Source organism: Brachyhypopomus gauderio, chromosome 14, assembly GCF_052324685.1.
Source record: "Brachyhypopomus gauderio isolate BG-103 chromosome 14, BGAUD_0.2, whole genome shotgun sequence".
NCBI classification, from domain to species: Eukaryota; Metazoa; Chordata; class Actinopteri; order Gymnotiformes; family Hypopomidae; genus Brachyhypopomus; species Brachyhypopomus gauderio.
The window spans coordinates 19,190,291-19,217,790 of NC_135224.1; the positions used below are offsets into that span (position 1 = coordinate 19,190,291).

At 49.2% G+C, this 27,500-nt stretch overlaps 1 protein-coding gene across 3 annotated transcripts in view; it reads right to left on the minus strand.

Moving 5' to 3' along the window:
- The window catches only part of astn1 (astrotactin 1), a 197,351-nt gene that overhangs the window by 66,309 nt on the left and 103,542 nt on the right, over nucleotides 1-27,500 (minus strand). For all 3 annotated transcript variants that reach the window (XM_076972125.1, XM_076972126.1, XM_076972124.1), the window contains 4 exons: nucleotides 26,909-27,103; nucleotides 18,793-18,920; nucleotides 3,529-3,633; nucleotides 2,550-2,738 (listed from right to left, as the gene is read on the minus strand). In XM_076972125.1, the coding sequence (XP_076828240.1) occupies nucleotides 2,550-2,738; nucleotides 3,529-3,633; nucleotides 18,793-18,920; nucleotides 26,909-27,103 (617 nt within the window). The remainder of the gene's footprint in view (nucleotides 1-2,549; nucleotides 2,739-3,528; nucleotides 3,634-18,792; nucleotides 18,921-26,908; nucleotides 27,104-27,500) is intronic.

The following is a 27,500-nucleotide window of genomic DNA, read 5'->3' on the forward strand; positions in this document are numbered from 1 at the left end:
AAGAGCAGGACCTTTCACTGGGGCCCCAGAGGAAGAGTGTGTGCCTCTTCTGCCTGTATGGAGCTCTCTCCTCCCTCTCTCTCTCTCTCTCTCCCTCTCTCTCTCTCTTTATCCTTCTCTCTTTCTCTCTCACTCTCCCTCTCTCTCTTTCTCCCTCTCTCTCTCTCTCTCTCTCTCTTTCTCTCTCTCTCTCTCTCTGAAGTCTACCAGCATCAACCAGCATCTCCTGGCACACAGACCCAACTGCGGGAGGACAGATGTCTCTAATTTGAAGATATCCAATCATTAAAAGTCACCGACGGATGCGAAAACAATGAGGCAATAGCCAAAGAGCTGGAAAAATAAACCCTGGACTAAACAGACCAACCGAGCACCGAGACACCGAAACACACGACTGAGGTCGCACCAGTGACCGTGCACCAATGACAGGAAGACGAGTAATTAAGCCGTGAAGTAAACTCAGTCATTTAAGGGTCCTCTGTCAGAAGCGCAAATGTGTCTGAGAGACGACGTCCTTGGGAGGAGGACAATGCGGTCAACGGCACCAACGGAGATGACAGCGTGGTGGTCACCGGGCCGAAGACACTCGCCGAGACGGCCATTAGCAATCCACCTCGCTCTACGACACACCAACAGCTGCGAATGGAAAGATGGATGTATTGAGGATGTGCAGTTCAGCAAAACCGAACGGTGCTTGGAGCCGATCGGCATTTTCCACACTTACACCTTCGTGAAAAGGGGGAAAAACCCCAAACACATCGCTAGGAGTCATCGCTTCATAAGTCATAACTCTCAATATTATATTCAAAAATCCCAGCTGTATCATACCACTGGTATTCTAGATAGTGACAAAGATTGTTTGAGTTGCAAGGTACGGTGACACACAGAAAGATTCTTACTGCTCAAGAATTTCTGTCCTCTGCAAGGCTGTGTATATTTAAAATACCATGAAAATATAGTTCTTCGTTTCTTTGTCACTCACTCACAATGCCCATGAGAGAAGAGAAGGCTCGGTCTTATCTCCGGTCTCCCACGGTCACCAGCGCTTCTTTCTCAACGTGCCTTTTGTTCACAGATTTCATAAGGCTTGTGTCTGGGTTTCAGAAGAAGCTTCCGAACCACTGTTATATGCACAGCCACGGTTCTGACCCAGGAGGGGGAGGTTGCGTGCGGCCCGGCCCGGGTTGAGGCTGCTCACGGGGGCTTAAGGGAGTGTGGACACAACTCCTTTCGCTCGGTACACACCGCCAGGCCCAGCTCAGCTTCAGTGGCCATGGACAGAAACCAGCAGGACTCGCTAACTGGGAAACGTTCACCAACACTTGGAAACACTTGGTCCACGTGCCACAGACTCGGATTCAGGAAGCAGAGGGATGTACCATCTGTACCGCACTACTGTCTCACATCCAGAAACCGGGCCCAACCTGACAGGAAGCACGTCAGCTTTCGTCTTCTCTCCCTGTCTCTCTCTCTCTCTCTCTCTCTCTCTCTCTCACACACACACACACACACACACACACACACACACACACACACACACACACACACACACACACACACACACACACACACACACACACTCCCTCTCTCCCTCCCACCCTCTCTCTCTATCCCTCCCTCTCTCTCTCTTCCTCTCTCTTTCTCTCTCTCTACTCTCTCTCTCCCTCTTCTTCCCTCTCTTCCTCCCTCTGCCTCTCTCCCTCCCTCTCTCCCTCTCTCCCCTTTCTCTCTCTCTCTCTCTCTCCCTCCCTCTCTCTCTTTCTCTCTCTCTCCCTCTTCTTCCCTCCCTCCCTCCCTCTGCCTCTCTCTCCCTCTCTACCCTTTCTCTCTCTCTCTCTCCCTCTCTCTCTCTCTCTCTCTCTCTCTCCCACAGCTAAGTCTCTGCTCTCAGACCAGGCAGGAACTTGCTGGGCTCAAATGGGTCTATTTTCTCTTTGTTCTTTTCAAGACCTCAGGACTGATGCATGTTGAGGGTCATGGATCAGACCTGCCTCAAAGCCTCATCATCCCCCCCCCCCCTCTCTCTTTCTCTCTCTCTGTCTGTCTCTCTCTCATATTTACTGCATTACAACACTGGCTTATAGCATGTCTGATTCTTTTTTTCTTTCTTTTCTTTTCTTTCTGTTTTCAAATTTCACAATAGTAAGAGAAGCAGATCGAGCAGCCTCTCAGTTTATCAACACTGTAGTTTGCTTTACCATCTGGCATCTTTCCATCTTCCCCACAAAATCAGTGACGTTTCTCGAACCCACTCCACAACGGCCGGGGAGCGCTACGAGGATTAGCTGCTCCCTTAAGCTTAAGAGTGTTTCCTTTTCACCGCTAAATATTCCAAGACTGAATGTTGGTGACAGATGTCACTTGTGTGCTATACAGCACCAGAACGCTCACGTCACCCTGCTGAGCTCAGACTGGATTTGAACCACCGTGTGCCGGTACCACCGTTCAACCACAACAACGCAGCTTCTCAGGATGTCGTATCCTGGACACCTGCGCGTGTTTTCACTCAACTGCCCACGCCGGCCCAGAAGCGGGACCGTCCCGCTCACCTTTACTGATGTCCTGATACTCTAGCCACAGCTGTCGCTGGACCTGCTTGTTGGGGTACCAGATGGTGCAGGACTCCTCAAAGCCATACACGGCCTCCTGGATGAAGTGGGTGCCAAACTCCTTCAGGATGGACACGTAGTCGCTACGCAGAGTGGCGCCATCTAGAGAGTGGATGGCTGAACTGAACGCTAGAGAAAATGAAAGAGAAGGAGCGTAAGAGGGAGAGAGAGAGAGAGGGAGTGAAAGAGAGAGAGAGAGATTTTTATAATTCAGACAGAGTTTATCAAGCTCAGCCTGTGTTTGTCTTTGTTCAAGTATGTTCAGTGCACAGAACAGATTTAAATGAATATTGTTTTTAAAAAGTTTATTACTCAATGATCACTGTAAACATAAAATCGTATGGGGAAGAGATGGATGCTTAAACAAACAAAGACGAAACCCTTCAGACGTGTGTGTGTATGTGTGTGTGTGTGTGTGTGTGTGTGTGTGTGTGTGTGTGTGTGTGTGTGTGTGTGTGTGAGAGTGTGTGAGAGATTGTGTATGTGTATATTTCGGAGTGGCAGCCCCACATGGAGCTCGGGCCGTGTTCAGACTGCAGGTTTTGTTTAGTGATCCTACAGCGTTTCAGAATCCTCACACAATGATATGGCAGATGCTTCATTGTTATTCCACAGTGGACATCAGAGGCTTTGGTACAGGCTGTGGTAAATAAAGACGTCGTGTTTAACGAGAGCGGTTTGCTTCATTCTGCGAGGTGTTCGGGGCACCAGGGTTCGTCTTCCAATGTCTCCTTTATGTGGTCAGGGCTGGGAGTGGGGTTAAAGTGTGTGGAAGTGCTCCATTATCACCGCACCACTCCCAACACACACACACACACACACACACACACACACACACACACTATTTCCAACACAATCACTTCCACACACACCTCTCCCAACACAGGGGGAGTGAGGGGGCAGGTGTGGCGATCTCTACCTTGAGACAGGGTCCACTGACTGAGCTTGACGTGGTAGAGCACCGAGCGGAGTTTCCAGTGCTGGATCAGGGGGTAGCCAGACACCTCGCTGTAGTTCACCATACCTGTAAGAGACCACAGCACACACAGTCAGCAGCGAGACACCAACCGCACGACGAGCACCTCAACACCACCAGCGCGCGTGCCGACAGAGGTCAAACCGCTGTGTCCTTCCCCTCAAAGACACACATTAGTGTTAGTGTGATGAAACAGGAACAAACAGTAATGCGTCTGAATCCTTAACCCCGCGTACTTGGACACGCGAGCGTGGGAAGACTCTCCTGCGCGTTAATTGCGGAAGCAGAGGCGGAACACGACGGCAGCTGCTAATCTCACTCTCGTTTTGATTGGTTCAGCTCTCCACGGAGACACTTGACTGCGTCTACGAGGATCACACCCCGATCCGCGGCTACTTGAAAATCACCATATTTGCCCCGCGCCCCGCGAGCAGCTCTTCACACCTTCAGCGACCCAGAGTGGCTCTTCTGCCATCAGCTCCGACTCCGAAATCAACAGCACCAGCAAACGGGAGGGGAAAAAAACGGGCCGGCGCTGGAGGTCCTGGAGATAGCACAACCACTGACGACAGCCTGTTTGTCAGTACGAGACAGTGGAGTCACATGACACACGGCCAACAGATATAGATTCCACAACGTCGCCCGATTGGCTGTGGTCCAGTTGAAGTGCGTAGTGCATCATGAAAGCGGGGGAGTGGCGTTACAAATCTCAGTGAAAAACGGCCTGGCTGGACTTGTCCATCATCCGGGGGGGGGGGGGGGGGGGGGCGTCGCCCACACACCTCAGACACAGCCGGCCGCTCCCCGCCCACCAGAAGCCATATGCGGCCGTAACCACGGTAATCTATCATTGCTTCACCAGTGGCAACCATCACCAGCTCGGGCGATCTTTCCCATGCGTCTCGTTCAGCGCGTCTGGAGGAGCGCGGGGGCCGTCTCGGCGAGCCAGGTACACGGCGGAGCCCTCAGATCCGAGTTTATAGCATCACAAACACAACCCGACGTCCGTCGAGAGAGCGGCGCGGGTCACCGGGCTCCGGGACACCAGCCCGCACGGAGTCTCGCTGAAGAACCATCCAAAAAACAACAAGAAACATCCAAGCTGCTCGCTGAGGTGAACAGGTGTGAGAGACCGTAGTGAGCGAAGGATGTTCCAGCTCGTGACGGTGGCCCACGTAAGACAGGGTCCTGGATGGTGCAGGACGCTGCCGTGTACGGCCCCCAGACGGCCCCCAGACGGTGCCTTAGACGAATCCGCTTCCAAAGGCGGCTGCTCGAGTGCCGGGCTCAGCTCGCGGGCCTCTCCGTTCGGATCCGGCCGAAGAGAAGCGCCTCGGTTTAGCCGGAAGAGCCTGCCGCTACGTGTCACGGGTAGGATTAATAACAAGGCCGTGACACGCAGCACACGCTCCACACTCCACTGTGCTCAGCTAAAAGTCCTGGGGCTCCAGGCTTCAGAGGAGAGCCAGGCTCTTCCCCGCATCGAGGTCGTGCTCCCGCACCGCACGACAGCATGATTTATACCGGCCAAGCTCACCCGGCATGAGCGGGCACAGTGAGCGCTGCAGCGAACCTGCCCGCCAGAGGTGGGGTGGATGTGAAGGTGGGGGTACGATATGGAGGTGGCTTTGGGGGAGGATGGGGGTTATGGGTAGGCTGAGCTCCTAATGTCTGACCAGGACAAAAACGTAACACAACACAAAGCAATGGCAGCCTATAAAATGTGCTGGCAGCGAACAGGCATGTGGATACCCTTGAACACACACACACACACACACACACACATACACACACACACACGTATCGAACTCAGTTGCATTCTGGGAATCAGATCAATGATCTCAACAATCTCTGCACACGGAGGGGTGACTGCTTAAATAGCTCACAAGTCATGACAGCATGGCCAAAGACACCTACTTAGTGTCTCCTCGTGAGAAGATTCATAGCAGCAGACGCCGGGCACAGCCACGCTTACAAACAGCCATACAGACGACTCATGAAAGCCCATTAACCGCTGTAGATCCATTTCACTCCTGGAGGAGCCGAAGATGGTGGACGCACGGTGACAGAGCCGTGAGCCCGGGGCCCTGGGTGACGTCCACGCGTCTCGCCGCAGACGAGGAGAAGCACCGTGGACCACGGCACATCTCGCTGAAGATAAGGACGAGTGATGGGGGTGTGGGGGAGGGGAGGGGTAAATGTGGGCTCACTTAAATCTGAACTTGCAGCTTAAATATTCTCCTCTTCACACCATGTATTATTTAAACAGAAATGTGAGTTTCAGGAAATTCAAATGACCCTCTCTGAGTATTTCTCTAGAACTATAATGACACTCTGTGCCTCCTTTGCATACATATACAAAAGACATCACAGACATTACCAGCCGATAACTATGGGATGAGCCAGCGCAGACATTACCAGGCGATTATTCTGGGATAAGCCAGCATAGCCGTTACCAGCCGATTACTCTGGGTTACGGCATTCAGTAGACATAAGGTACTGTTATAGCTGCTTCCTGACCATCTTAAAGTAACTGCAGAAACCTGCGTTATGAACCTTTCCTTTTACATATGTGTACAGAAGGCTACAAAAGTAAAACGAAGCTTTAACAAACACAAACAAACTGCTTTAACACACAACGCTGCAGTGCAACAGTGTAGCAGTGTGCCGTGCTAGTTCATGTCCTTACAGAGGAAATGTCCCCATAAAGTCCAAGGTGACACACTTTCAGGTGAACGGAGGGACATGTAAGTGTCTCCAGACGTCTCTGGCAGACAGGTACCACAGGGCCTGACCGGCCACCGGGCCATATGCTGCTCTTTAATTGAGAGGGACTTTGGGAAAGGGGTTCTGTGGCGGCCGTCACTCAAGGCCGACTCCATGATCCACGAGCGGCCGCCGACTGGGTGTATTTCTGACATCAGCGCGAGTATCCGCATCGGTAACGAGGAGACGAGAGACACAGAGCCTGCCGCTACTTCCTCTGAGAGACACGGAGCCTGCTGCTACTTCCTCTGAGAGACACAGAGCATCCTGCTACTTCCTCTGAGAGACACGGAGCCTGCTGCTACTTCCTCTGAGAGCCACAGAGCCTGCCACTACTTCCTCTGAGAGACACAGAGCCTGCTGCTACTTCTTCTGAGAGAGCGACAGTCTAATACATCTGAGAGAGCCTACTTCCTCTGAGAGAGTCTTTTTCTTCTGAGAGAAACCGACTTCTTCCTCTGAGAAAGACTGTGTTATTCCCCTGACAGAGAGACAGAGTAGTTCACCTGAGAGAGACAGAACCTACTTCCTCCGAGAGAGACAGTCTTCTTCCTCTGAGAGAGACAATCTACTTCCTCTGAGAGAGACCGTCTTCTTCCTCTGAGATGGATCCTGCTGCTATTTCCTCTGATCTCGCTTCCGCACTGGGCCTCCAGCGACCCCCTATCTCAATAGGCACACGGTTTGCCACGGTAACAGGCACTTCCATGGCCACCCTTAATGGCTACAGGACCACCACAGAGGCCCCTGCTGTATTAATTAGTGCCTCTAATGCTGTCAGCTAATTAATTGACGTTTACAGCGGGAAATGGCTTCGGCAATTCAACGCAATTAATCAGTGTCGAAGAATAAATTGCAGCCCAAATGTGACTAGCATAAAAGCTGCAACAGAAATGGATTAGCAGTGGAGTGCGCGTCCTTCTCCGCTGTAGGTGCGCTGAACCGGGGAGGGTTCTCGCGTCTCTGAGGCTAGAATCAGACCTTTTCTCCACACACATCAAGAGGAGGTATGAGCAGAGCTGCCAGTGAGACCACAACACTTCGGTTTGATAGCCAGTCCATACCATAGCACAACAAAGAGAAAGCAGCCAATCAGTGATGAGGAAGGCTAGGTGCCGTTACCCTCACAGAAGACCAGCCGCTGCACCTCCGCCGCTTTATTAGCACGCCAATTATCTCGACGCTAGAAGAGACGTTCAGCTTGGTTAACAAAACAAGCTCATGGAATACTGACGCTCTAATTGCCCTGGCAACTGCACAAGACACTTTCCTGGTTTTTTTTTTATATTCAGGAACTGGTGCCTCAGATTGAGAGGCTACAGTCACATGTCGTTGTCAATGGTTTCCAAATTGTCAAAAAGTTTAATTTCGCAAAAGGATAAGGTTTTCACACACTCGAAAATGTTCGGAAATGAACAGCCCGTAATTATGTTTCTGTTCAGCACAAGATTAATACTGCTCCTACATTTTAATCCTAAAGAACACACACACACACACACACACACACACACTGGCAAAGATTTTAAATAAATGAATTAAAACATAATGCAATACTAGCATGTAACTATGGAAACATTATCAATCTTAAATGTGAACACACAGGGTGGAGGTTAACAGCACAGAGGCCACCAGATCTAGGAGGGTCGACCAATCAAAGAAGAGAAACCGATATGAATATTCACAATCATAATTTAGGAGGATCGACCAATCAAAGAACAGGAACCAATATGAACATTCACAGCTCCAAACCATATAAAATCACTATTTCAGACACAGCGTATACAGTAGTGAGAACCATTGGCTCGTCGTTGTTTGTTATGAACTAGGTGGCATCGGCTAGTTATAGAACCGACTGGACATGATTCCCTAAAGATGTCTCTTTCCCCCACAATACCAATTACAGCTGAGCCTAATAAAATATAGATTTTCCCTCCTGTCTCTGCTGAAGCAACCAAGTGTCACGAGATGGCAACAAAACAGCCCAAAGGGAGCAACAGTCACACCACGAAAAGATCAATTGTTTTTATTACCGCGCTTCAAAGTTATGACTTGTAGAGAAAAAAAACCTAGATTTTTCAGCAAGTTTATCATTCCATACTGAAGACAATCTGATTTGCTGTGTTTAAGTTATAACATCACAGGAGAAATAAAAGTATAGAAGTCAGAGAGAGTTATGGGTAACTGTTTATTACGTAGTTTATTATGGGACCATGTGCTTTTAAATCTACGTCATGGTATTGAGATTACATTTGTTACTGCATTTCAGTTCTGCTTCATATCTGAGACTCAGGGCAGGACGGTTCTGTAGAACATCACCAGACAGGTGCAGGACGGTTCTGTCACGGTTCTGTAGAACATCACCAGACAGGGGCAGGCCGGTTCTGTCGCGGTTCTGTAGAACATCACCAGACAGGTGCAGGACGGTTCTGTCGCGGTTCTGTAGAACATCACCAGACTGGTGCAGGACGGTTCTGTCGCGGTTCTGTAGAACATCACCAGACTGGTGCAGGACGGTTCTGTCGCGGTTCTGTAGAACATCACCAGACTGGTGCTGGACGGTTCTGTCGCGGTTCTGTAGAACATCACCAGACTGGTGCTGAATGGTTCTGTCATGGTTCTGTAGAACATCACCAGACTGGTGCAGGACGGTTCTGTCATGGTTCTGTAGAACATCACCAGACTGGTGCAGGACGGTTCTGTAGAACATCACCAGACTGGTGCAGGACGGTTCTGTCATGGTTCTGTAGAACATACTAGACAGGTGCAGGACGGTTCTGTCATGGTTTTGTAGAACATTACCAGACTGGTGCAGGACGGTTCTGTCATGGTTCTGTAGAACATCACCATACTGGTGCAGGACGGTTCTGTCATGGTTCTGTAGAACATCACCAGACAGGTGCAGGACGGTTCTGTCGTGGTTCTGTAGAACATTACCAGACTGGTGCTGAATGGTTCTGTCATGGTTCTGTAGAACATCACCAGACAGGTGCAGGACGGTTCTGTCATGGTTCTGTAGAACATTACCAGACTGGTGCTGAATGGTTCTGTCATGGTTCTGTAGAACATCACCAGACTGGTGCTGAATGGTTCTGTCATGGTTCTGTAGAACATCACCAGACTGGTGCTGAATGGTTCTGTCGTGGTTCTGTAGAACATTACCAGACTGGTGCAGGACGGTTCTGTCTTTTCTCAATCTGCTATCAGCTGATGCTGACGACCAGCAAGCCATTAAGAATCAAAGATGGAGTATCAGAGCAGTCACGTGTAGTCGAGCACACGCCCAACCTCCACCCCCCACACGCCCAACCTCCACCCCCAACACGCCCAACCTCCACCCCCCACACGCCCAACCTCCACCCCCACACGCCCAACCTCCACCCCCCAACACGCCCAACCTCCACCCCCACACGCCCAACCTCCACCCCCACACGCCCAACCTCCACCCCCCACACGCCCAAACTCCACCCCCCACACGCCCAACCTCCACCCCCCACACGCCCAACCTCCACCCCCACACGCCCAAACTCCACCCCCCACACGCCCAACCTCCACCCCCCAACACACGCACACAGGGTTAAAATTAGCTGCAAAAAATGTACCAGAGAAAAATCATGTTCTCAATTAGAAGAAGCAAAAAAAGAACAGAAAAAGATCTTGAGTAAAAATGAGTAATGAGGACCAGGCTGATATCACAGTGTGGTAGCTCATGGGAAGTGACATACTCCGCGTTTCAGAAATGTGTCTCTGGCCCCAAAAATACTCTATATGACCATCTCCTAGAAGCAAATTCTTTAATGGCTTCTTACTACTTCACAATGCAAGTATTTCCCACAGCGCCAGAGTCTTGAGTAGTTGTCTTATAAAGGTCAAACTCTTGTAGGAGTTTTGGTTTCAGCAGGGTTGCGACTTTAAAAAAAGAACAAAAAAACTTTTGTTCCTTTGTCCCATTCAAATCAAATACAAGGCAGGAATCAATCGAGCAGGGCAAATACTGTAGATCTAATCTATTGGAATACATGATCAATACTGTAGATCTAATCTATCAGATTACAGGTGCCAGCTGCCTGAAGGGCTGTTTGTATAGTCCAGATCCTAAGACCTCAGCTTGAACACAGCTGGGATCTGTGGGATTATCACAAATCTGAGTTCCGTCACATCCCCCTCTCTTTGACAGATGACCAGCTAAAGCTCCAGAAATGCTGCGAAAAAAAATCCCTTTGTCAGCACTTCCTCTCAGCTTCAACCTTGCTCTTTAGTTAGGGCCACCAACCCTGTACTTTAGTTACGGATGCAGGTTTAAGGGTCCTAAATTACTTTGAGGAACTCCATATCCCATAATTCTTAGTTCTGAGAAAATCCCATTTAGATTTATCAACCACCTGTTAAATGTACGACTGAACACATTTGTGTGTGTGTATATACACTCACTGGCCACTTTATTAGGTGCACCTTGCTAGTACCGGGTTGGACCCCATTTTGCCTTCAAAACTGCCTTAACCCTTTGTGGCATAGATTCAACAAGGTACTGGAAACATTCCTCAGAGAATCTGGTCCATATTGAAATGATAGCATCACACAGTTGCTGCATATTTGTCCATGATCCATGATGTGAATCTCCCGTTCCACCACATCCCAAAGGTGCTCTATTGAGATCTGGTGACTGTGGAGGCCATTTGAGTACAGTGAACTCATAGTCGTGTTCAAGAAACCAGTCTGAGATTATTCGAGCTTTATGACATGACGCGTTATCCTGCTGGAAGCAGCCATCAGAAGATGGGTACACTGTGGTTATAAAGGGATGGACTCAGGTAGGCTGTGGCGTTGACACGATGCTCAGTTGGTACTAATGGGCCCATAGTGTGCCAGGAAAATATCCCCCACACCATTGCACCATCACCACCAGCTACTGATACAAGGCAGGATGGATCCATGCTTTCATGTTGTTGATGCCAATTTCTGACCCTACCATCCGAATGTCACAGCAGAAATCAAGGCTCATCAGACCAGGCATGATTTTCTGATCCAATTTTTCTATTGTCTAATTTTGGTGAGCCTGTGTGAACTGTAGCCTCAGTTTCCTGTTCTTAGCTGACAGGAGTGGCACCCGGTGTGTCTTCTGCTGCTGTAGCCCATCTGCCTTAAGGTTTGACGTGTTGTGTGCTCAAAGATGCTCTTCTGCCTGCCTTAGTTGTAATGACTGCTTATTTGAGTTACTGTTACCGTTCTATCAGCTCAAACCTGTCTGGCCATTCTCCTCTGACCTCTGGCATCAACAAGGCATATGCATCCACAGAACTGCCGCTCACTGGATATTTTCTTTTTCGAACCATTCTCTGTAAACCCTAGAGGTGGTTGTGCGTGAAAATCCCAGTAGATCAGCAGTTTCTGAAATACTCAGACCAGCCCGTCTGGCACCAACAACCATGCCACGTTCAAAGTCACTTAAATCACCTTTCTTCCCCATATTCAGATTCAGGTTTGAACTGCAGCAGTTTGTCTTGGCCATGTCTACATGCCTAAATGCATTGAGTTGCTGTGATTGGCTGATTCGACATTTGCGTTAATGAGCAGTTGGACAGGTGTACCTAATTAAGTGGCCGGTATGAGTGTGTGTGTGTGCCTGTGTGTGTGTTTTATATATATATATATATATATATATATATATATATATATATATATATACTGTATTGAATGCTTTCTCTTCATCTATATTTCTTCCTATGAGATCTGTTAGACAGAGCAGACATCATGTACCAGGCGAGTGTTTGACATGTGCTCATTTATCTGTTCCTCTATGATTTTTAATGACCTTTCACAATGCTCTCAGGAGTTTGATTGGTCTGTAATTTTATGAGTCACTTCTACTCATACTCACTTTTTTTCTTCTCTCACCGTTTTAAAGCATCAGGTCCAGTAGCTGTTTGTGTAGAAGAATTAATAATATTAGTGATGTAGTGGCCAGTAAGCTCAGCGGCATCTCAGACACCGTGCTAGTCAACCATCTAACCATCTAACCCTGCGCCTTTGGTACAGCTGAATTCATCCTTTTAAGAGCCGCTGCACCAGGAACCCTGGGAGAGGAGGTGTTCTTGCCTCTCTGTGAGTAAAAGTGCCAAATGTTGCTGTGGAAACTGGTCAAACAATTTTTGAGAAACTGTGACAAAATATGAATGACAGCAAAAACACATCTCTTCATTTATATCCACACTGATATTGATTTAAATCCACATTGAAATTGTCCCTTTCAGTTTTCAGTGTTGTTGGTGCCGAATGTTTTTTCCTTCACATATTCTCATTTATCAATGCTTCTGATCTGTTTGAGTCTCATTTTTCTCACTGGAAATTTAACTACTCAAAAAATGTTAAAAACTCCATATGCCTTTTCCAATATCCTGATATCTCATTATCTGGGAAATATTTCAGTTTCATACACTATTAACCAGGGCGTCTTTACCAGCTCATGTAGTTATGACTGCACCCTGCCAGTGTGAAACTCTCTTCTGCACTCAATGTCCACAGTGATGCACTAAAATGCACTGTGATGCAATTTAAAGGCTGTATTTCCTGTTACCAGCCTTTTATCTTTACTTAGGACATCTTGCATGAATTAGGAAGGGAGGTGTCCACCAGACCACCAAACCACCAGTCCACCAGATCACCAGACCACCAAACCACCAGTCTACCAGATCACCAGACCACCAGTCTACCAGATCACCAGACCACCAGACCACCAGTCTACCAGATCACCAGACCACCAGTCCACCAGTACACCAGATCACCAGACCACCAGTCCACCAGATCACCAGACCACCAGTCTACCAGATCACCAGTACACCAGTCCACCAAACCACCAGTACACCAGACCACCAGTCCACCAGATCACCAGACCACCAAACCACCAGTCCACCAGATCACCAGACCACCAGTCCACCAGATCACCAGTCTACCAGATCACCAAACCACCAGTACACCAGACCACCAGATCACCAGACCACCAAACCACCAGTCCACCAGACCACCAAACCACCAGTACACCAGACCACCAGTCCACCAGATCACCAGATCACCAGACCACCAGACCACCAGATCACCAGTACACCAGTCCACCAAACCACCAGTACACCAGACCACCAGTCCACCAGATCACCAGACCACCAAACCACCAGTCCACCAGATCACCAGACCACCAGTCCACCAGATCACCAGTCCACCAAACCACCAGTACACCAGTCCACCAGATCACCAGACCACCAGTCCACCAAACCACCAGTACACCAGACCACCAGTACACCAGATCACCAGTCCACCAGATCACCAGACCACAAGACCAATAGTCTACCAGATCACCAGTACACCAGTCCACCAAACCACCAGTACACCAGACCACCAGTGCACCAGATCACCAGACCACCAGTCCACCAGATCACCAGACCTCCAGTCCACCAGATCACCAAACCACCAGTACACCAGTCCACCAGATCACCAGACCACCAGTCCACCAAACCACCAGTACACCAGACCACCAGTCCACCAGATCACCAGATCACCAGACCACAAGACCACCAGTCTACCAGATCACCAGACCACCAGTCCACCAGACCACCAGTCCACTAAACCACCAGTACACCAGACCACCAGTCTTCCAGATCACCAGACCACCAGTCCACCAAACCACCAGTACACCAGACCACCAGATCACCAGACCACCAAACCACCAGTCCACCAGATCACCAGACCACAAGACCACCAGTCTACCAGTCCACCAAACCACCAGTCCACCAAACCACCAGTACACCAGACCACCAGATCACCAGACCATCAAACCACCAGACCACCAGTCCACCAGATCACCAGACCACGAGACCACCAGTCTACCAGTCCACCAAACCACCAGTCCACCAATCCACCAGTACACCAGACCACCAAACCACCAGATCACCAGACCACCAAACCACCAGTCCACCAGACCACCAGTCCACCAGATCACCAGACCACGAGACCACCAGTCTACCAGTCCACCAAACCACCAGTCCACCAATCCACCAGTACACCAGACCACCAAACCACCAGACCACCAGATCACCAGACCACCAGTCCACCAAACCACCAGTATACCAGACCACCAAACCACCAGTACACCAGACCACCAAACCACCAGATCACCAGACCACCAGTCCACCAAACCACCAGTACACCAGACCACCAAACCACCAGTCCACCAAACCACCAGACCACCAGATCACCAGACCACCAGTCTACCAGTCCATCAGTCTACCAGACCACCAAACTACCGATCCAAGTGTGAAATGCTTCAAGCAAACTACTTTCACTGGGACTGGTGTAAAGGTATTTCATATTTGAAACTTTTGGAATTGCTGTTCCAACTTCCTTTAAAGGTGCACACATAAAAACAGACATACACCACCTCCCACAACACACACACACACACACACACACACACACACACACACACACACACACACACACACACACACACACACACACACACACTCCCTAGACTATCCCAGCAGGAACAGTGCTTAGCTTGGTCAGACTTCCTACCTGCTTTCTATTAAATCAAGATGTATTTGCCTTTCACCGCCCCCCTCGCCTTCCCCTCTGGAATAATTGATAGTTCTCTGGCCTGTGATGAATGGCTTCTAGCCTACAGATGAAGAGCAAGATGAATGCGTTGGCCCGTGAGGTCTGTGGGGAGGGGCTGCGGCAGTGCTGACACAGTGACAAATCCAGCGACCGTGGCAACGACCTGCCCAAACCTACCAGGGGAACGTGGGAGAACAGCAGTGGATCGTGTGGTGGTGTCCGATCCGGGCCCATCAGAACCAGGCGTCTCCGCCCAGGTCCCCGTCCGCCTCAGCTAGTGGCTAATTCCAGCCGAGCGGGCCGTCAGCACTGAGCCCGGAGACTAACCTCGCTGAACTGGCACATTAAGGCCAGGCCATTTATCTTACATGAAGCTGTCTCTTTTTTCAGGGAAAGATTTTCACTCAATATCATAAAAATAACAGCTAATGACCCGTGAAGACTGCTTGAGAAATTATTTGGATTTGAGGTCTTTGTGAACTTTGTGGTTCACCTGTACAGCAGTACAGAACATGTTTACTTATGAGTAATGTAACTGCCATTAAGTAAGAGCACTTACTCCAGCAGGGGTAGGAGGGATACTTACCCCCTCAGGGGTAGGAGGGGTTCTTAATCTCTTCTGTTTCTCTAACAAGGCTTATTTCTATTTAAATTAACATGCACTTTCATACCTTACGGTTATTTTTCAGTCAGCCAAAAATGATGGTACAACAACCTGTTTGTTTCAACACACACAAAGAAGAAAGCACGTAGACACCTCAAACTTTGCCTGAACATAATTATGCGGTTAAACGCCGACTGCATGACTAACGAGGTGTAGTTATGGAAGTGTGTATAGGGAGTGGTGATGGAGGAGTGGGGTGATGGAGGACTGTGGCCTGCATCTGGTGCACCTGCTCCAGAATTCTGGGACACCTGAGAGGAGGACCAAGCCCCAGCTGTTGACCAGACACTGCGGAGAGACGTTTCTGAGATGTTTCTGAGACGTGTCTGAGACATTTATGAGACATGTCCGAGACGTGTCTGAGACATTTCTGAGAAGTGTCTGAGACGTTTCTGAAACGTTTCTGAGAGGGCCCGCTGCAGAACTGCTCCTCCAGACTCTTCCGACATCCTTCTTCCTCCAGCCATTCTCGAGAACCTGGCATGATACCCATCTGGGGTTGTGTCCCCCTACAAGGTTCCATGTGGCCTCTAAAATGCATGACCTTTAAAAGTGCGTCACTGAAATTGGCTGTGAGATTGCACAGGACCAGTTTGGTGGTCACATTGCCAAAGAACCCACAAAAAACATGATTTAGTCACCTGCTTTGAAATCAGTACATGCCAAAGATAGTCATGCAACGACACGCCATATTCAAAATAGGCTAGACTGAGAATGACACGCAGCATTCCAAACAGGCTACACTGTGGGTTTCATGTTTTGTCTACAGCTCCAAAATTACAAAGCCAAACAACCTTGAGGTTGCCTATTAAAACCAATCTAATTCAGCACGCAGGAGAAGATCCAGATCCAGTAATGAGGGCTTACGCGGGTCTAACTAATATGGGGGGAAACACAAAGCTTGTCCAGGAACTGCCTCAAGCAAAAGGCCAGAGTGCCTAATCTCAAACAGCACTAAAGCAAAATAAGTTACAGATAATAAACCTGCTGCCCTCCAATGGCCTTCTGTAGTTAATTTCACTTCAGACCTTTCTGGACTGCAATTTCCTCGTGTTTCAGCCAATCCGCTAGAGGCTGCCAAGACAACATACTGATGAAAGCGTCAGCACGAAGCGGTGTGGCAGAATTCATCTGTTAGGGGAGGGGCTCTTCTGTTAGGGGAGGGGCTCATCTGTTAGGGGAGGGGCTCATCTGTTAGGTGAGGGCTCATCTGTTAGTGGAGGGGCTCATCTGTTATGGGAGGGGCTCATCTGTTACGAGAGGGGCTCTTTTGTTAGGAGAGGGGCTCATCTGTTAGGGGAGGGGCTCTTCCGTTACAGGAGGGGCTCATCTGTTATGGGAGGGGCTCTTCTGTTAGGGGAGGGGCTCATCTGGTATGGGAAGGGCTCTTCTGATAGGGGAGGGGCTCATCTGTTATGGGAGGGGCTCTACTGTTAGGGGAGGGGCTCTTCTGTTAGGGGAGGGGCTCATCTGTTACGGGAGGGGCTCTTTTGTTAGGAGATGGGCTCATCTGTTAGGGGAGGGGCTCTTCTGTTACGGGAGGGGCTCATCTGTTATGGGAGGGGCTCTTCTGTTAGGGGAGGGGCTCATCTGTTATGGGAGGGGCTCTTCTGTTAGGGGAGGTGCTCATCTGTTATGGGTGGGGCTCTTCTGTTATGGGTGGGGCTCTTCTGTTAGGGGAGGGGCTCATCTGTTAGGGGTGGGGCTCTTCTGTTATGGGTGGGGCTCTTCTGTTATGGGTGGGGCTCTTCTGTTACGGGAGGGGCTCATCTGTTATGGGAGGGGCTCTTCTGTTATGGGTGAGGCTCTTCTGTTATGGGTGGGGCTCTTCTGTTAGGGGAGGTGCTCATCTGTTATGGGTGGGGCTCTTCTGTTATGGGTGGGGCTCTTCTGTTATGGGTGGGGCTCTTCTGTTAGGGGAGGGGCTTATCTGTTAGGGGTGGGGCTCTTCTGTTATGGGTGGGGCTCTTCTGTTACGGGAGGGGCTCATCTGTTATGGGAGGGGCTATTCTGTTATGGGTGAGGCTCTTCTGTTATGGGTGGGGCTCTTCTGTTAGGGGAGGTGCTCATCTGTTATGGGTGGGGCTCATCTGTTATGGGTGGGGCTCTTCTGTTATGGGAGGGGCTCTTCTGTTAGGGGAGGTGCTCATCTGTTATGGGTGGGGCTCTTCTGTTATGGGTGGGGCTCTTCTGTTAGGGGAGAGACTCTTCTGCTTCTCCCTCCCTAACCTTGTTATCACGATGCTGGAATGCTGAGCACCTACACTAGAGCAGACCCCAGATCAGCTGTCTGACACAGACCCCAGATCAGCTGTCTGGTGGTATCCAGGAGTGAGCTGTCTATTGGATGTTAGTGCAGTTAAATGTGTCTGCAGCTTTTCCACACTTCATTATTCACATAATCTCAGACGAACAGGTTCACGATTTCCACGAAAACACACATATGAGCACATATACAGATGGACACACACACACACACACACACACACACACACACACACACACAGTGCATGTGGTTGTGTGCTTATGTACAGGGTCTGACTTGATGCTACACTACACTACTCTACAAAATATTCAAGGCAGAAAAAGTGCTATGCTGCCGCCTTCACTTCAGAAAAGTCAGAACACAACCAGCATACGAGCACAGCTAGCATACGAGCACAGCTAGCATACGAGCACAACCAGCATACGAGCACAGCTAGCATACGAGCACAGCTAGCATACGAGCACAACCAGCATACGAGCACAGCTAGCATACGAGCACAGCTAGCATACTAGCACAGCCAGGACACAAACACAGCCAGCATACGAGCACAGCTAGCATACGAGCACAACTAGCATACAAGCACAGCTAGCATACTAGCACAGCCAGGACACGAACACAGCCAGCATACGAGCACAGCTATCATATGAGCACAGCCAGCATACGAGCACAGCTAGCATACAAGCACAGCTAACAAGCATACGAGCACAGCCAGCATATGAGCACAACTGGCAATTCCTTGTCCTCATTGTTTTGGCCTGTGTCCCTGTGTAATAGAATGCGGTCTGATGGACAGCGTCCACCCACGCGGAAGCTCTGGTCTGATTTATTCATAATCAGCTCCCTGCACGTGTTTGTTCAGTTGCTGGCACGGTCCAATAATTCAGCTGCACACGCACGGCCCTCTTACCAGTCAGGTATTCGGGATCAGGAACGGGTTCGGACAGCTCCTCATGACACTGGGCCTCATCGGGTACCGACGCCACCACCATGCCATCTGGAAGTTGCTGCTCTATGCCACGGGCAAAGTTCTTCTGCCTGTAGAGAGAAGGAGAGAGAGAGAGAGAGAGAGAGAGAGAGAGAGAGAGAGCTGAGGTGGGGAGCCCACGCCGCATATTCAGACAGACAGCTCTTTACGTCTGCCAGCGTCTGTCAGCGCCAAAGGACCACAAAGCTGCAATTTCTGACTCGTCATTATAGGGAGAAATCCATACACTGTGTGCCATGAAACTTGACGCAGAAACTTTGTTTCTCTTTTGCCGCTGTGCCAGCGTTGCTACTTTACATGGTCTGTTCTTCGGGGCTTTTCACACCTGACAAGCTTGTTAATTCAGAACCTACATGCCTTCTGATTTTTTTTTATTAATCATCGGTGTCACGTTGGCACAGAAGCTCAAAAAGACTCCCAAGCTGGTAGCTACAAAATCTGCAAAACTGTCAAGTCAATGGTTAGGGGCGGGGGACCATTGTCCTGTCAGCATAAATACTTGCCATAAAGTGTTAGAGACTAGATACCCAGGAAAGCCCTTCACACCCTAAACAGCTTGTTTAATGTTTACTATTGTTGAGCTACAGAACTTCTGCACTACTGAAACCTCCCACCAGAACTGCAGGGTTGGTTTAACGTAAGTTGTGCTGTCATGTGGATCTTAGACCTCGTGCTGGGATGACTAGCTCCCTTTATTTCAGTAAATAAGCAGGAGATTTACTTATTGATCAGCTGAACAGATCTGAAGTTCAACCTCTCGGTACCACTGCAACTAGAAGAAGTGAACGCAAACATTTCAGAAGGACATTTCCACTGAAGACGACTTTGGGGGCTATTTATGAAATCCTACACTTGGGCTTTTGCCTAATAAGAGCTCATGAGATTACGGCACAATCAGAATTTTTGTGCAATGTCATATGTGTTCAAGAGAAAAGGCCTGTACAGATGGAAAACTTTCTAACTTTGCAAAAGTTTGAACAGAAAAAACAGCAAGAAAGAGCAGACCTTTAAAACATGAGAAACTTACAGCAATATGCAAATGAGAACATTTGGGGTGGGCGGGGTTGGGTGGGGGGAGTGGGTAGAAAGTGATAGGGGAGAGTCTGAGTGAGGTTGGGGGTCGGGTGGAGTGAGGAGTGAGGTGTGGGCTGAGTGGAGAGTGGGTAAGGGGTGGAGAATGGGTGGAGAGTGGGTAAGGGGTGGAGAGTGGGTGGAGGGTGGGTAATGGGTGGAGAGTGGGTGGAAAGTGGGTGGAGAGTGGGTAATGGGTGGAGAGTGGGTGGAAGGTGGGTGGAGAGTGGGTGGAGGGTGGAGAGTGGGTAAGGGGTGGAGAGTGGGTGGAGGGTGGGTAATGGGTGGAGAGTGGGTGGAGGGTGGGTGGAGAGTGGGTAATGGGTGGAGAGTGGGTAATGGGTGGAGAGTGGGTGGAGGGTGGGTAATGGGTGGAGAGTGGGTGGAGGGTGGGTGGAGAGTGGGTAATGGGTGGAGAGTGGGTGGAGGGTGGGTGGAGAGTGGGTAATGGGTGGATAGTGGGTGGAGGGTGGGTAATGGGTGGAGAGTGGGTGGAGGGTGGGTGGAGAGTGGGTAATGGGTGGAGAGTGGGTGGAGGGTGGGTAATGGGTGGAGGGTTTGCTGTAGCTGTGCTGTTTGTCTTCAGTGATCAGGGTAGAATGTTTGACCCTCAGCCCTCAGCTCTGTGTTCATTGATGGAGTTTGTACATCCATTCCATGCAAAACAGACATTAGCAAAAAACTAAATCTGTAAATGTGTGGAGTAACTTCCCAGACATGGTGCCATTTTTTTGGTTAAAGTGAAGGGCTTAATTGCCATTACGAAGAAGAGCTGATTTTTCAAACATTCGTCTGTGGTAAATATAACATTTGTCTTTAAATGGTTTTCACAGATGTTACATTCCCGTGTGATGGTGTGAATATTTGCCCTAAATCATGACTTAATATTAGAATATATATCATAATTTTACTAATATCATTAGATTATTCTGCATTCTTTCTCCAGATTCCTTTCCCCTGTCCTGACTGTCTTGTTCTTGCATGTGTCCTGAACATGTCTTCTCCAGCTCTGTCTCCATCACTGCGGCTGCTGTGCGTTAGAGTTGTCAGGCACTCATTAGGACTCCTATATCCCACATATATATAGAATCTCTCATTTGGTTTCGTCTTTCCAGCATTCCCAGTGATGCGATCATTTCTGAGCATCTTCTCGCTGTTTTCGGCTGTTGTTTTTCCTTTCTCCTCCATGTGATCTGGTTTTTCATCCCATTAGACCGTGTTTGGTTTGGCCGGGGCTTTGATATTCCGCCCGTATTGACGACGCTCCCTTCAAAAGCCTCCTGAACTTGCTCGGCATAGTCCTCCTGCTTCCACGGCTCGTTATGCTGATGCCTAACAAAAGGGTCCACGTAACGGCAGAGACAAGAGCTTCCGTGAGCTTCTGTGAGAAACGCAGCGTAGGCCCGACGTATACAAAGGTGCAGTGGCACCAAAGCGTTGTGTCTAATGCCAAGACTCCGGCTAATGAGCTCGGGACGCCCACGCCTGTCCTACATTTCTTCCATCGGCCGCACACGTGCGCCTTTGCCACCGTCTTCAGACAAAGTCATGGCGGTTTTCCGTTAAAAAAAATAAATAAATAAAACTCTTGGCGATTCACTCCAGGGAATTCCCCCCCCTCACAGACGAAAGCTGTTGCTTGAGTCAGACTTCAGCCGGGTTCTAAGAGAGTGAAATATTAATATCTCATCACCACAGCATCTAGAAGATGTTGGTGTTGAGAGAGGTTTCCCACCGAGGTGGTCTAGGAAAAAACAACCCTGCCATCCAATACATGGGGCCAACGTGTGTTATTAAGGAGTTTAGCATTCTGGGAGCTAATTCAAGGTTAAACTTTGGCTGAATGACTGAATTCAGGAGCAAGATAAAAGTGTGAAGATACACAAGGACCACACTCAACACAAGAACACGTTCAGCATACATATGACCATCAGAGAAGACTGGCAATCATACATGTTCATGTATACATAAATATCTGTGAAGTACAGCTCCTATTTTCCATGGAGGACGTGTTGCAGAAAGACACACTGAAACGTCCAAAATCTTATACTAGAGATCAGGAAAGGTTAATCGCACCCAAATAAAAGATTTCCTCATTTGCATAGGTTTTATTCAATTAACTGTGTTAATTTGATATATGTAGATTAGTCAAAGTAAACCTTTAGCCTAAAATATTCTGACCCTGTAATTACCTGGACTCTGAGAGAATCTTAAACACTGTTATGAAGCCAACTGAACGGCCTTCAACTATAAACCACCCACAATGCTTAACCTACGTAGGACACTGCACTTTATGTTTTATCTTAAAACAACAATGTTTACATTATTTACACATTTACAGAAAACCAACCCTGCACACTTTAAGCATGTCGAGGTAGCAATCACTCAAGCTCTGAGCCTTCTGAACCACCTCCTAATGGCTATATCCGTCCACTGGCTCGCGTTGATGGGGCGGGGAGTGGAGCAGTGGATCCAGAGAGGATCTCTTCATGTTTAATACTGACTCCTTTAGACACGTTTTCTTCTGTTTGTTTGGTTCCCTCAAAATAGAACCGGTAACAAAGCGCTGAGGCTGACACCAGACCTGTCTTAAAGTTAAAATGTTACCACAGCGTTTAAAGCAGTCGCAGAAGCCCTGTAGTCAGTGAGGGCTCACGGCATCCCTGCAGTTGTGCAGCAGGGCGGCTCCTGACTTAATTACAGAAGCCTTCATCAGGTTAATAAGGTGAACTGTATCAAAGGAAACATTCAGCTAAGAGGGGCTTGGCCCTCCATGTATGAAATTGAATTACAGGGGAAGCATGTGTTAAGAGGGGAGAAATGTGTTCAACAACAATGTGAAATCCCCTCAGTGGTGCGCAGGGAGGGGGGGTTCCTGTCTTACATGAACAGGAATGAAAACGTTATTTCCTGTACCCATGTGACAAATTGGCCAAAAAAAAGAAAATATAGACATATTTAGAGGACTTAGAGGCTCTATCCATAATTGGGTGTGTGTATATATACATATATACATCTCACTTGCTTATACACACACACACACACACACACACACACACACACACACACACACACACACATACACACGCAGGTAAGATGTGAAGGTTTGTGTAAACTAGAACTAGTCTGTGTTATTTTATTATGGTCAGCATTGATTCCATCTACCATGAACAATTTTGGCTTCCTGTAATCACAAAATCACGTGGGGCTAAATAAGCACATTTAAATTATTACAGAGCTGTCGTGTTGAGAGGCAGACGAGCGGGTGATAATGTACAACTACCAGATTAAAAAAAAAACCTCCTCACTTCTAAGCACACTGTTCTTTAAGCAAGCAAAATAATACAGTGCTTAGTAAGTGTGTCAATACTCCCTCTTAACAAATTTCAGTTTTTTATTGCAGCTTTAACCAAAGGTGCATAAAAGGCGTTTTTTTTTTCCTTAGAGTGAACAGGAGCCTAACCTCGAGCTTTTATAATTAGCCCGTGCTTGGCACACATGTGACTGTGATATATTAATTTATTGTTGGGAGATTTGCTGTGGATGGTGGGGGTTGGCTGACAGGCTCTGGGAGCTGTGGCCCTAATCACCGTCCGCTGCTCTCTTAATGGAAACAAAGGGTAGTAAAATATTCATTAAAAGCAGCCAGACGCACGCTGTGTAGGAGCGCCAGACCAGGCCTGCAGCCCGGCGGAGGGCTGGGGTAATTACGGGGGGCATTTACAGCCAGCACCATTTTTTAGGTCGACGACATGGGGACGGCTGGCTAGTGAAAGGGAGTGAGGCAGGGCAGGAGTGAGGCAGCAGAGGAGTGAGGCTGGGAATGTCGGGGTGAGCGGCAGGTGGTTTGTGGGTAGGGGACTCAAAATAACACTAGACGTCTTCAGCTTGGAGCAGGAGTCTGCAGACATGTCCTTTATTACACTGACACGCTCGTCCCTAATTCTGACCAAGATGTCAAACAAATCTGGGGGTGTCATCCAGGTAAGCAGATGGAGGTGAAACCTCAGTCTTTCCTGGGGGGTCGGCGGCTGGGGGGCGGGAGACAGAGAGGAGAGAGGAGGAGAGATGGAAGACAGAGCCTTGGGCACATGTGGACGATATTCAGCACTGTGACAAAATCCCACATTCAAGCATGTTGTGGCATCCATCATGTGAACTAAGGCGGAGCACATTCTGATTGAGTGATGGTGTGTGTGTGTGTGTGTGTGTGTGTGTGTGTGTGTGTGTGTGTGTGTGTTTCCCATTTGCTGGTCCATCTGGGCACACAGCCGTAGTGAGGCAAAAGAGAACTCCTCTGGCAAACTCCAAATACTACAAAAACATTTTTTTATTGCGTGCTACTGAAACACTGCAGGCATCCAGGCCGGCAGCCAATCACAGCTCATTAACAACACAACATTTTAAATGTGCGATAACAATGCATCAAGATCTGTGTTCACACATCATTATGTCCAGGTCCTCTATGTAAAACATTACTGATCCCTAGTTGATGCTGGCTATTAATAGATTTATTATTACTTATGAAAAATATCCACTGGAAATGTCTGTGAATGTAAATCTTTAATTTACCATTTTACCCATGCCATAGATCACTCCTGGATCACTCCTGGATCACTCTTGGATCACTCATGGATCCTGACAGATGAGTCAGGTCAGAATGGAGGTTGGTCAGCACCTTCGACTTCAGCATGACAGAGAAGGTTCTCCCACAACAAAAAAAACCTGCATGGCCTGAGATTCTAGATGAAGTTTTTAGTTGCTTAAAACACAAATCAAGACAACCAACAGTGCTGCTATGGAAAAAAAAAATACAAAAAAAAACACAGAACTCCAGCTAGGTAGAATGGCAGTATTTTTAGTTTCAACCAGTTTGGACTTGGTCCCATAGATGCCGGGAGGCAGGTCTCTCCCCCTCTGCATAGGAGGCAGAAGTCTCCCAGAGGCTCATTAGATTGCACCCTTTAAAGTACACCAGCTGTTAGCTGTGGATCTTCAGCTAGACCTCAACTTTGCAGTTCCTGCTCCCCGACTCCACTCGGCGCACGCCGTCGAGCCTGAGAGGTGTCGACAGGCTCTTCAGCCAAAGTATTCCTGGGCCTGCGCCGTCAGCCGATTCCGATCGCATCTCCCGACACGGAACACGGGAGCTGACAGGCACCATCGTATTATTGAAGCTGGCACGACTCGCTGTGCCCTGCGGTCTGTTCGCGTGGAGGTTCTGGCGCTCCGCGACGTCGCTCAGCCCTGCCGGGCCCGACGTGGGCCGGCGCCTCGTGCGCAATTAGGCGGTCGAGAAAACGGGAGCGCGGCGCCTCTCTGAAGCTCGACGCGCAAACCGTAGGGCGGGGCTGTTGACAAACTGCGGCAGGCGCAGACAACGCGACGACAAAGCTTCCGGATGGTTCCGCCGGAGAGACGTCTCCGCCTTTGCTTCCTCCGCCCGCGTTCGGTGCGTCGGATGGAGATGAACCGCGGTTTCTCCCACGTGGACTCCGCTAACTGACAGCTCGCAGACACTTTCCGGTGTGACCTTGGCTGAGGTGAGAACGGGTCGCACGTATCACGATGCTAATCGCCGCTCGAATCTCCCAGTCTGCCGTTCGTCTCTGATAGACGCCACGTATCCACTCGTCGTGCTCTCCGCGTGATCAGATCCTCTCCAGCAACGGTGTTAGCCCAGAGAAACACTTCACAGCCATGTTATCAGACCCCAGAGTCTGATAATGGTGCCGGGTCCACGCCTTTCAGAGGGGGCTTTGTTTGGTCACGCCGCGGCTCTGGTAGGTACGTTCCTCTCCCAGTTAAACCCTAAGAACATCTCATTTCCAGGCCCTGGTTCTCACAGGCACCGATGCTTGCACCATTTCCTCAAGTTTGAAATTAATTGCCACCATGACCTGGTGTTCCATCGAGGGATGTTGGACACGGTCACAGTAACTCCAGCACCTCTGCTGGTTTCTTCTGGAAACTCAGTGTTCTGTCTGGCCCAATTAGGCCCCATTAAAGCCAAACCTCCTCAGGGTCACTTCCTGTTCCTTCCTTGCCGTCTCACGTAATTAAAGTTTGTGTTAGCCTGAGCTTCCCAGAAGGTGCGGCAGTGATGGGAGGAATGAGAGAGGGGACGCCGGGCCCGGCCGGCCTTTTCAAAGCCCGTCTTCACCGGCACTCTCTCTGGGCGTCTTCAGATGAGATCAGAGCTTCTGAGGTTTGGCTGCTTGACAATAACAACCACGCTCTCCTCACGATTCTTTTTTTTTACACCATTGGCCAAGCACACCCACGTACCAGCCAATCAAGGAACGCCCAGCTCGGAGGGACTGCGACGGACTGTGAATTTTGTGGGAGATGCATTTTAACTCTGACCTTTTGACTACAGAGACTGCACTGGATGCAGTTGGAGGAACCTTCAACTGATGTCTCATTAAAGATTAGTCCATTCTGAAGCTGGGCCCTGCCTTATACATTATACATTAGATATTTGCCCGAAGTGAGAAAATCTCCAGAAAATCTCCAGTTCCAGAAAAATCTGAACCACCACGTTCTGTAAAACGTATAGAAAAATGAAACCAAAAACACACAGTGCAGGGAAAAGATTTGACGAAAGATATTTATGTTAACTTAGTGATTCTAGAGTTAAATAAAATGCATAGCAATTACCTAAAGTATATCTAATAGTGGTATCATTATCTGTGGGTTCATTATCTGTGAGTTCATTATTTGTGGATTCTCTAAAAAGGCTCCTCACAGAGAAACAGCAGGATAGCTCATGTAAACCAATTATTGAGATGTCAGACGTTTACTACCGTAAGTGGGGGAAAGGGGAGCTGCTCTCTGTGACAACAAGCAACAACAATTACCACACGCAGTCGTGCCGGAGCTCAGACGTGTCCCACCATTTCAAGGTGATTAAGAGCAGCCTGTGTGACCTGCCTGTGGCGAGCGGACACCTCGTCACCGTCCTTACCTGAAGGTGGCCTTCAGGATCTGACCCGAGACGATCTCCTTGGTGCGGTTGTCGTAGCCGTAGAAGAGGTCGCCGAAGACGGTCTGGTTGGCCGGCACGTCGCCGCTCTCGCCGCAGTCCACACCCTCGGGGCAGGCGTCCGCCAGGGGCAGGCACGAGCGTCCGTCCGCACCGCGCTTGTAGTCCTCGATGCAGCTGTGGGGACACGCAGCAGGACAACGGGGGGGCTTCACTATTGTGTCTTTCGATTTATTTGTCTACGTCACGTCGAGCCCCGCGACGCCATGACAACAGTCGTAACAGCAACCTTTACGCGCACACCTGAAACGGCCCCAGGTCGCGACACAAGCCGTGACGCTGGCTTTCAGGTGGTTCATAGACACTCCTCAGAACACAGGGGGGGGGGGGTAGCTTTAAGGTATTTCCCTTTATCTGTCTGAACAAGCACAGCCCGGTTAGCTGCGCCGGGGAGGCCGTTTTATTTATCACGCCTTGCAACCCGGTTGTTGTGTTTTCCCCGCATTACACATCACACTGAGAGAAAAGGCGGAAAGGCGTAATCACTACGCATCGTTCACCCCGCCGCCACCAC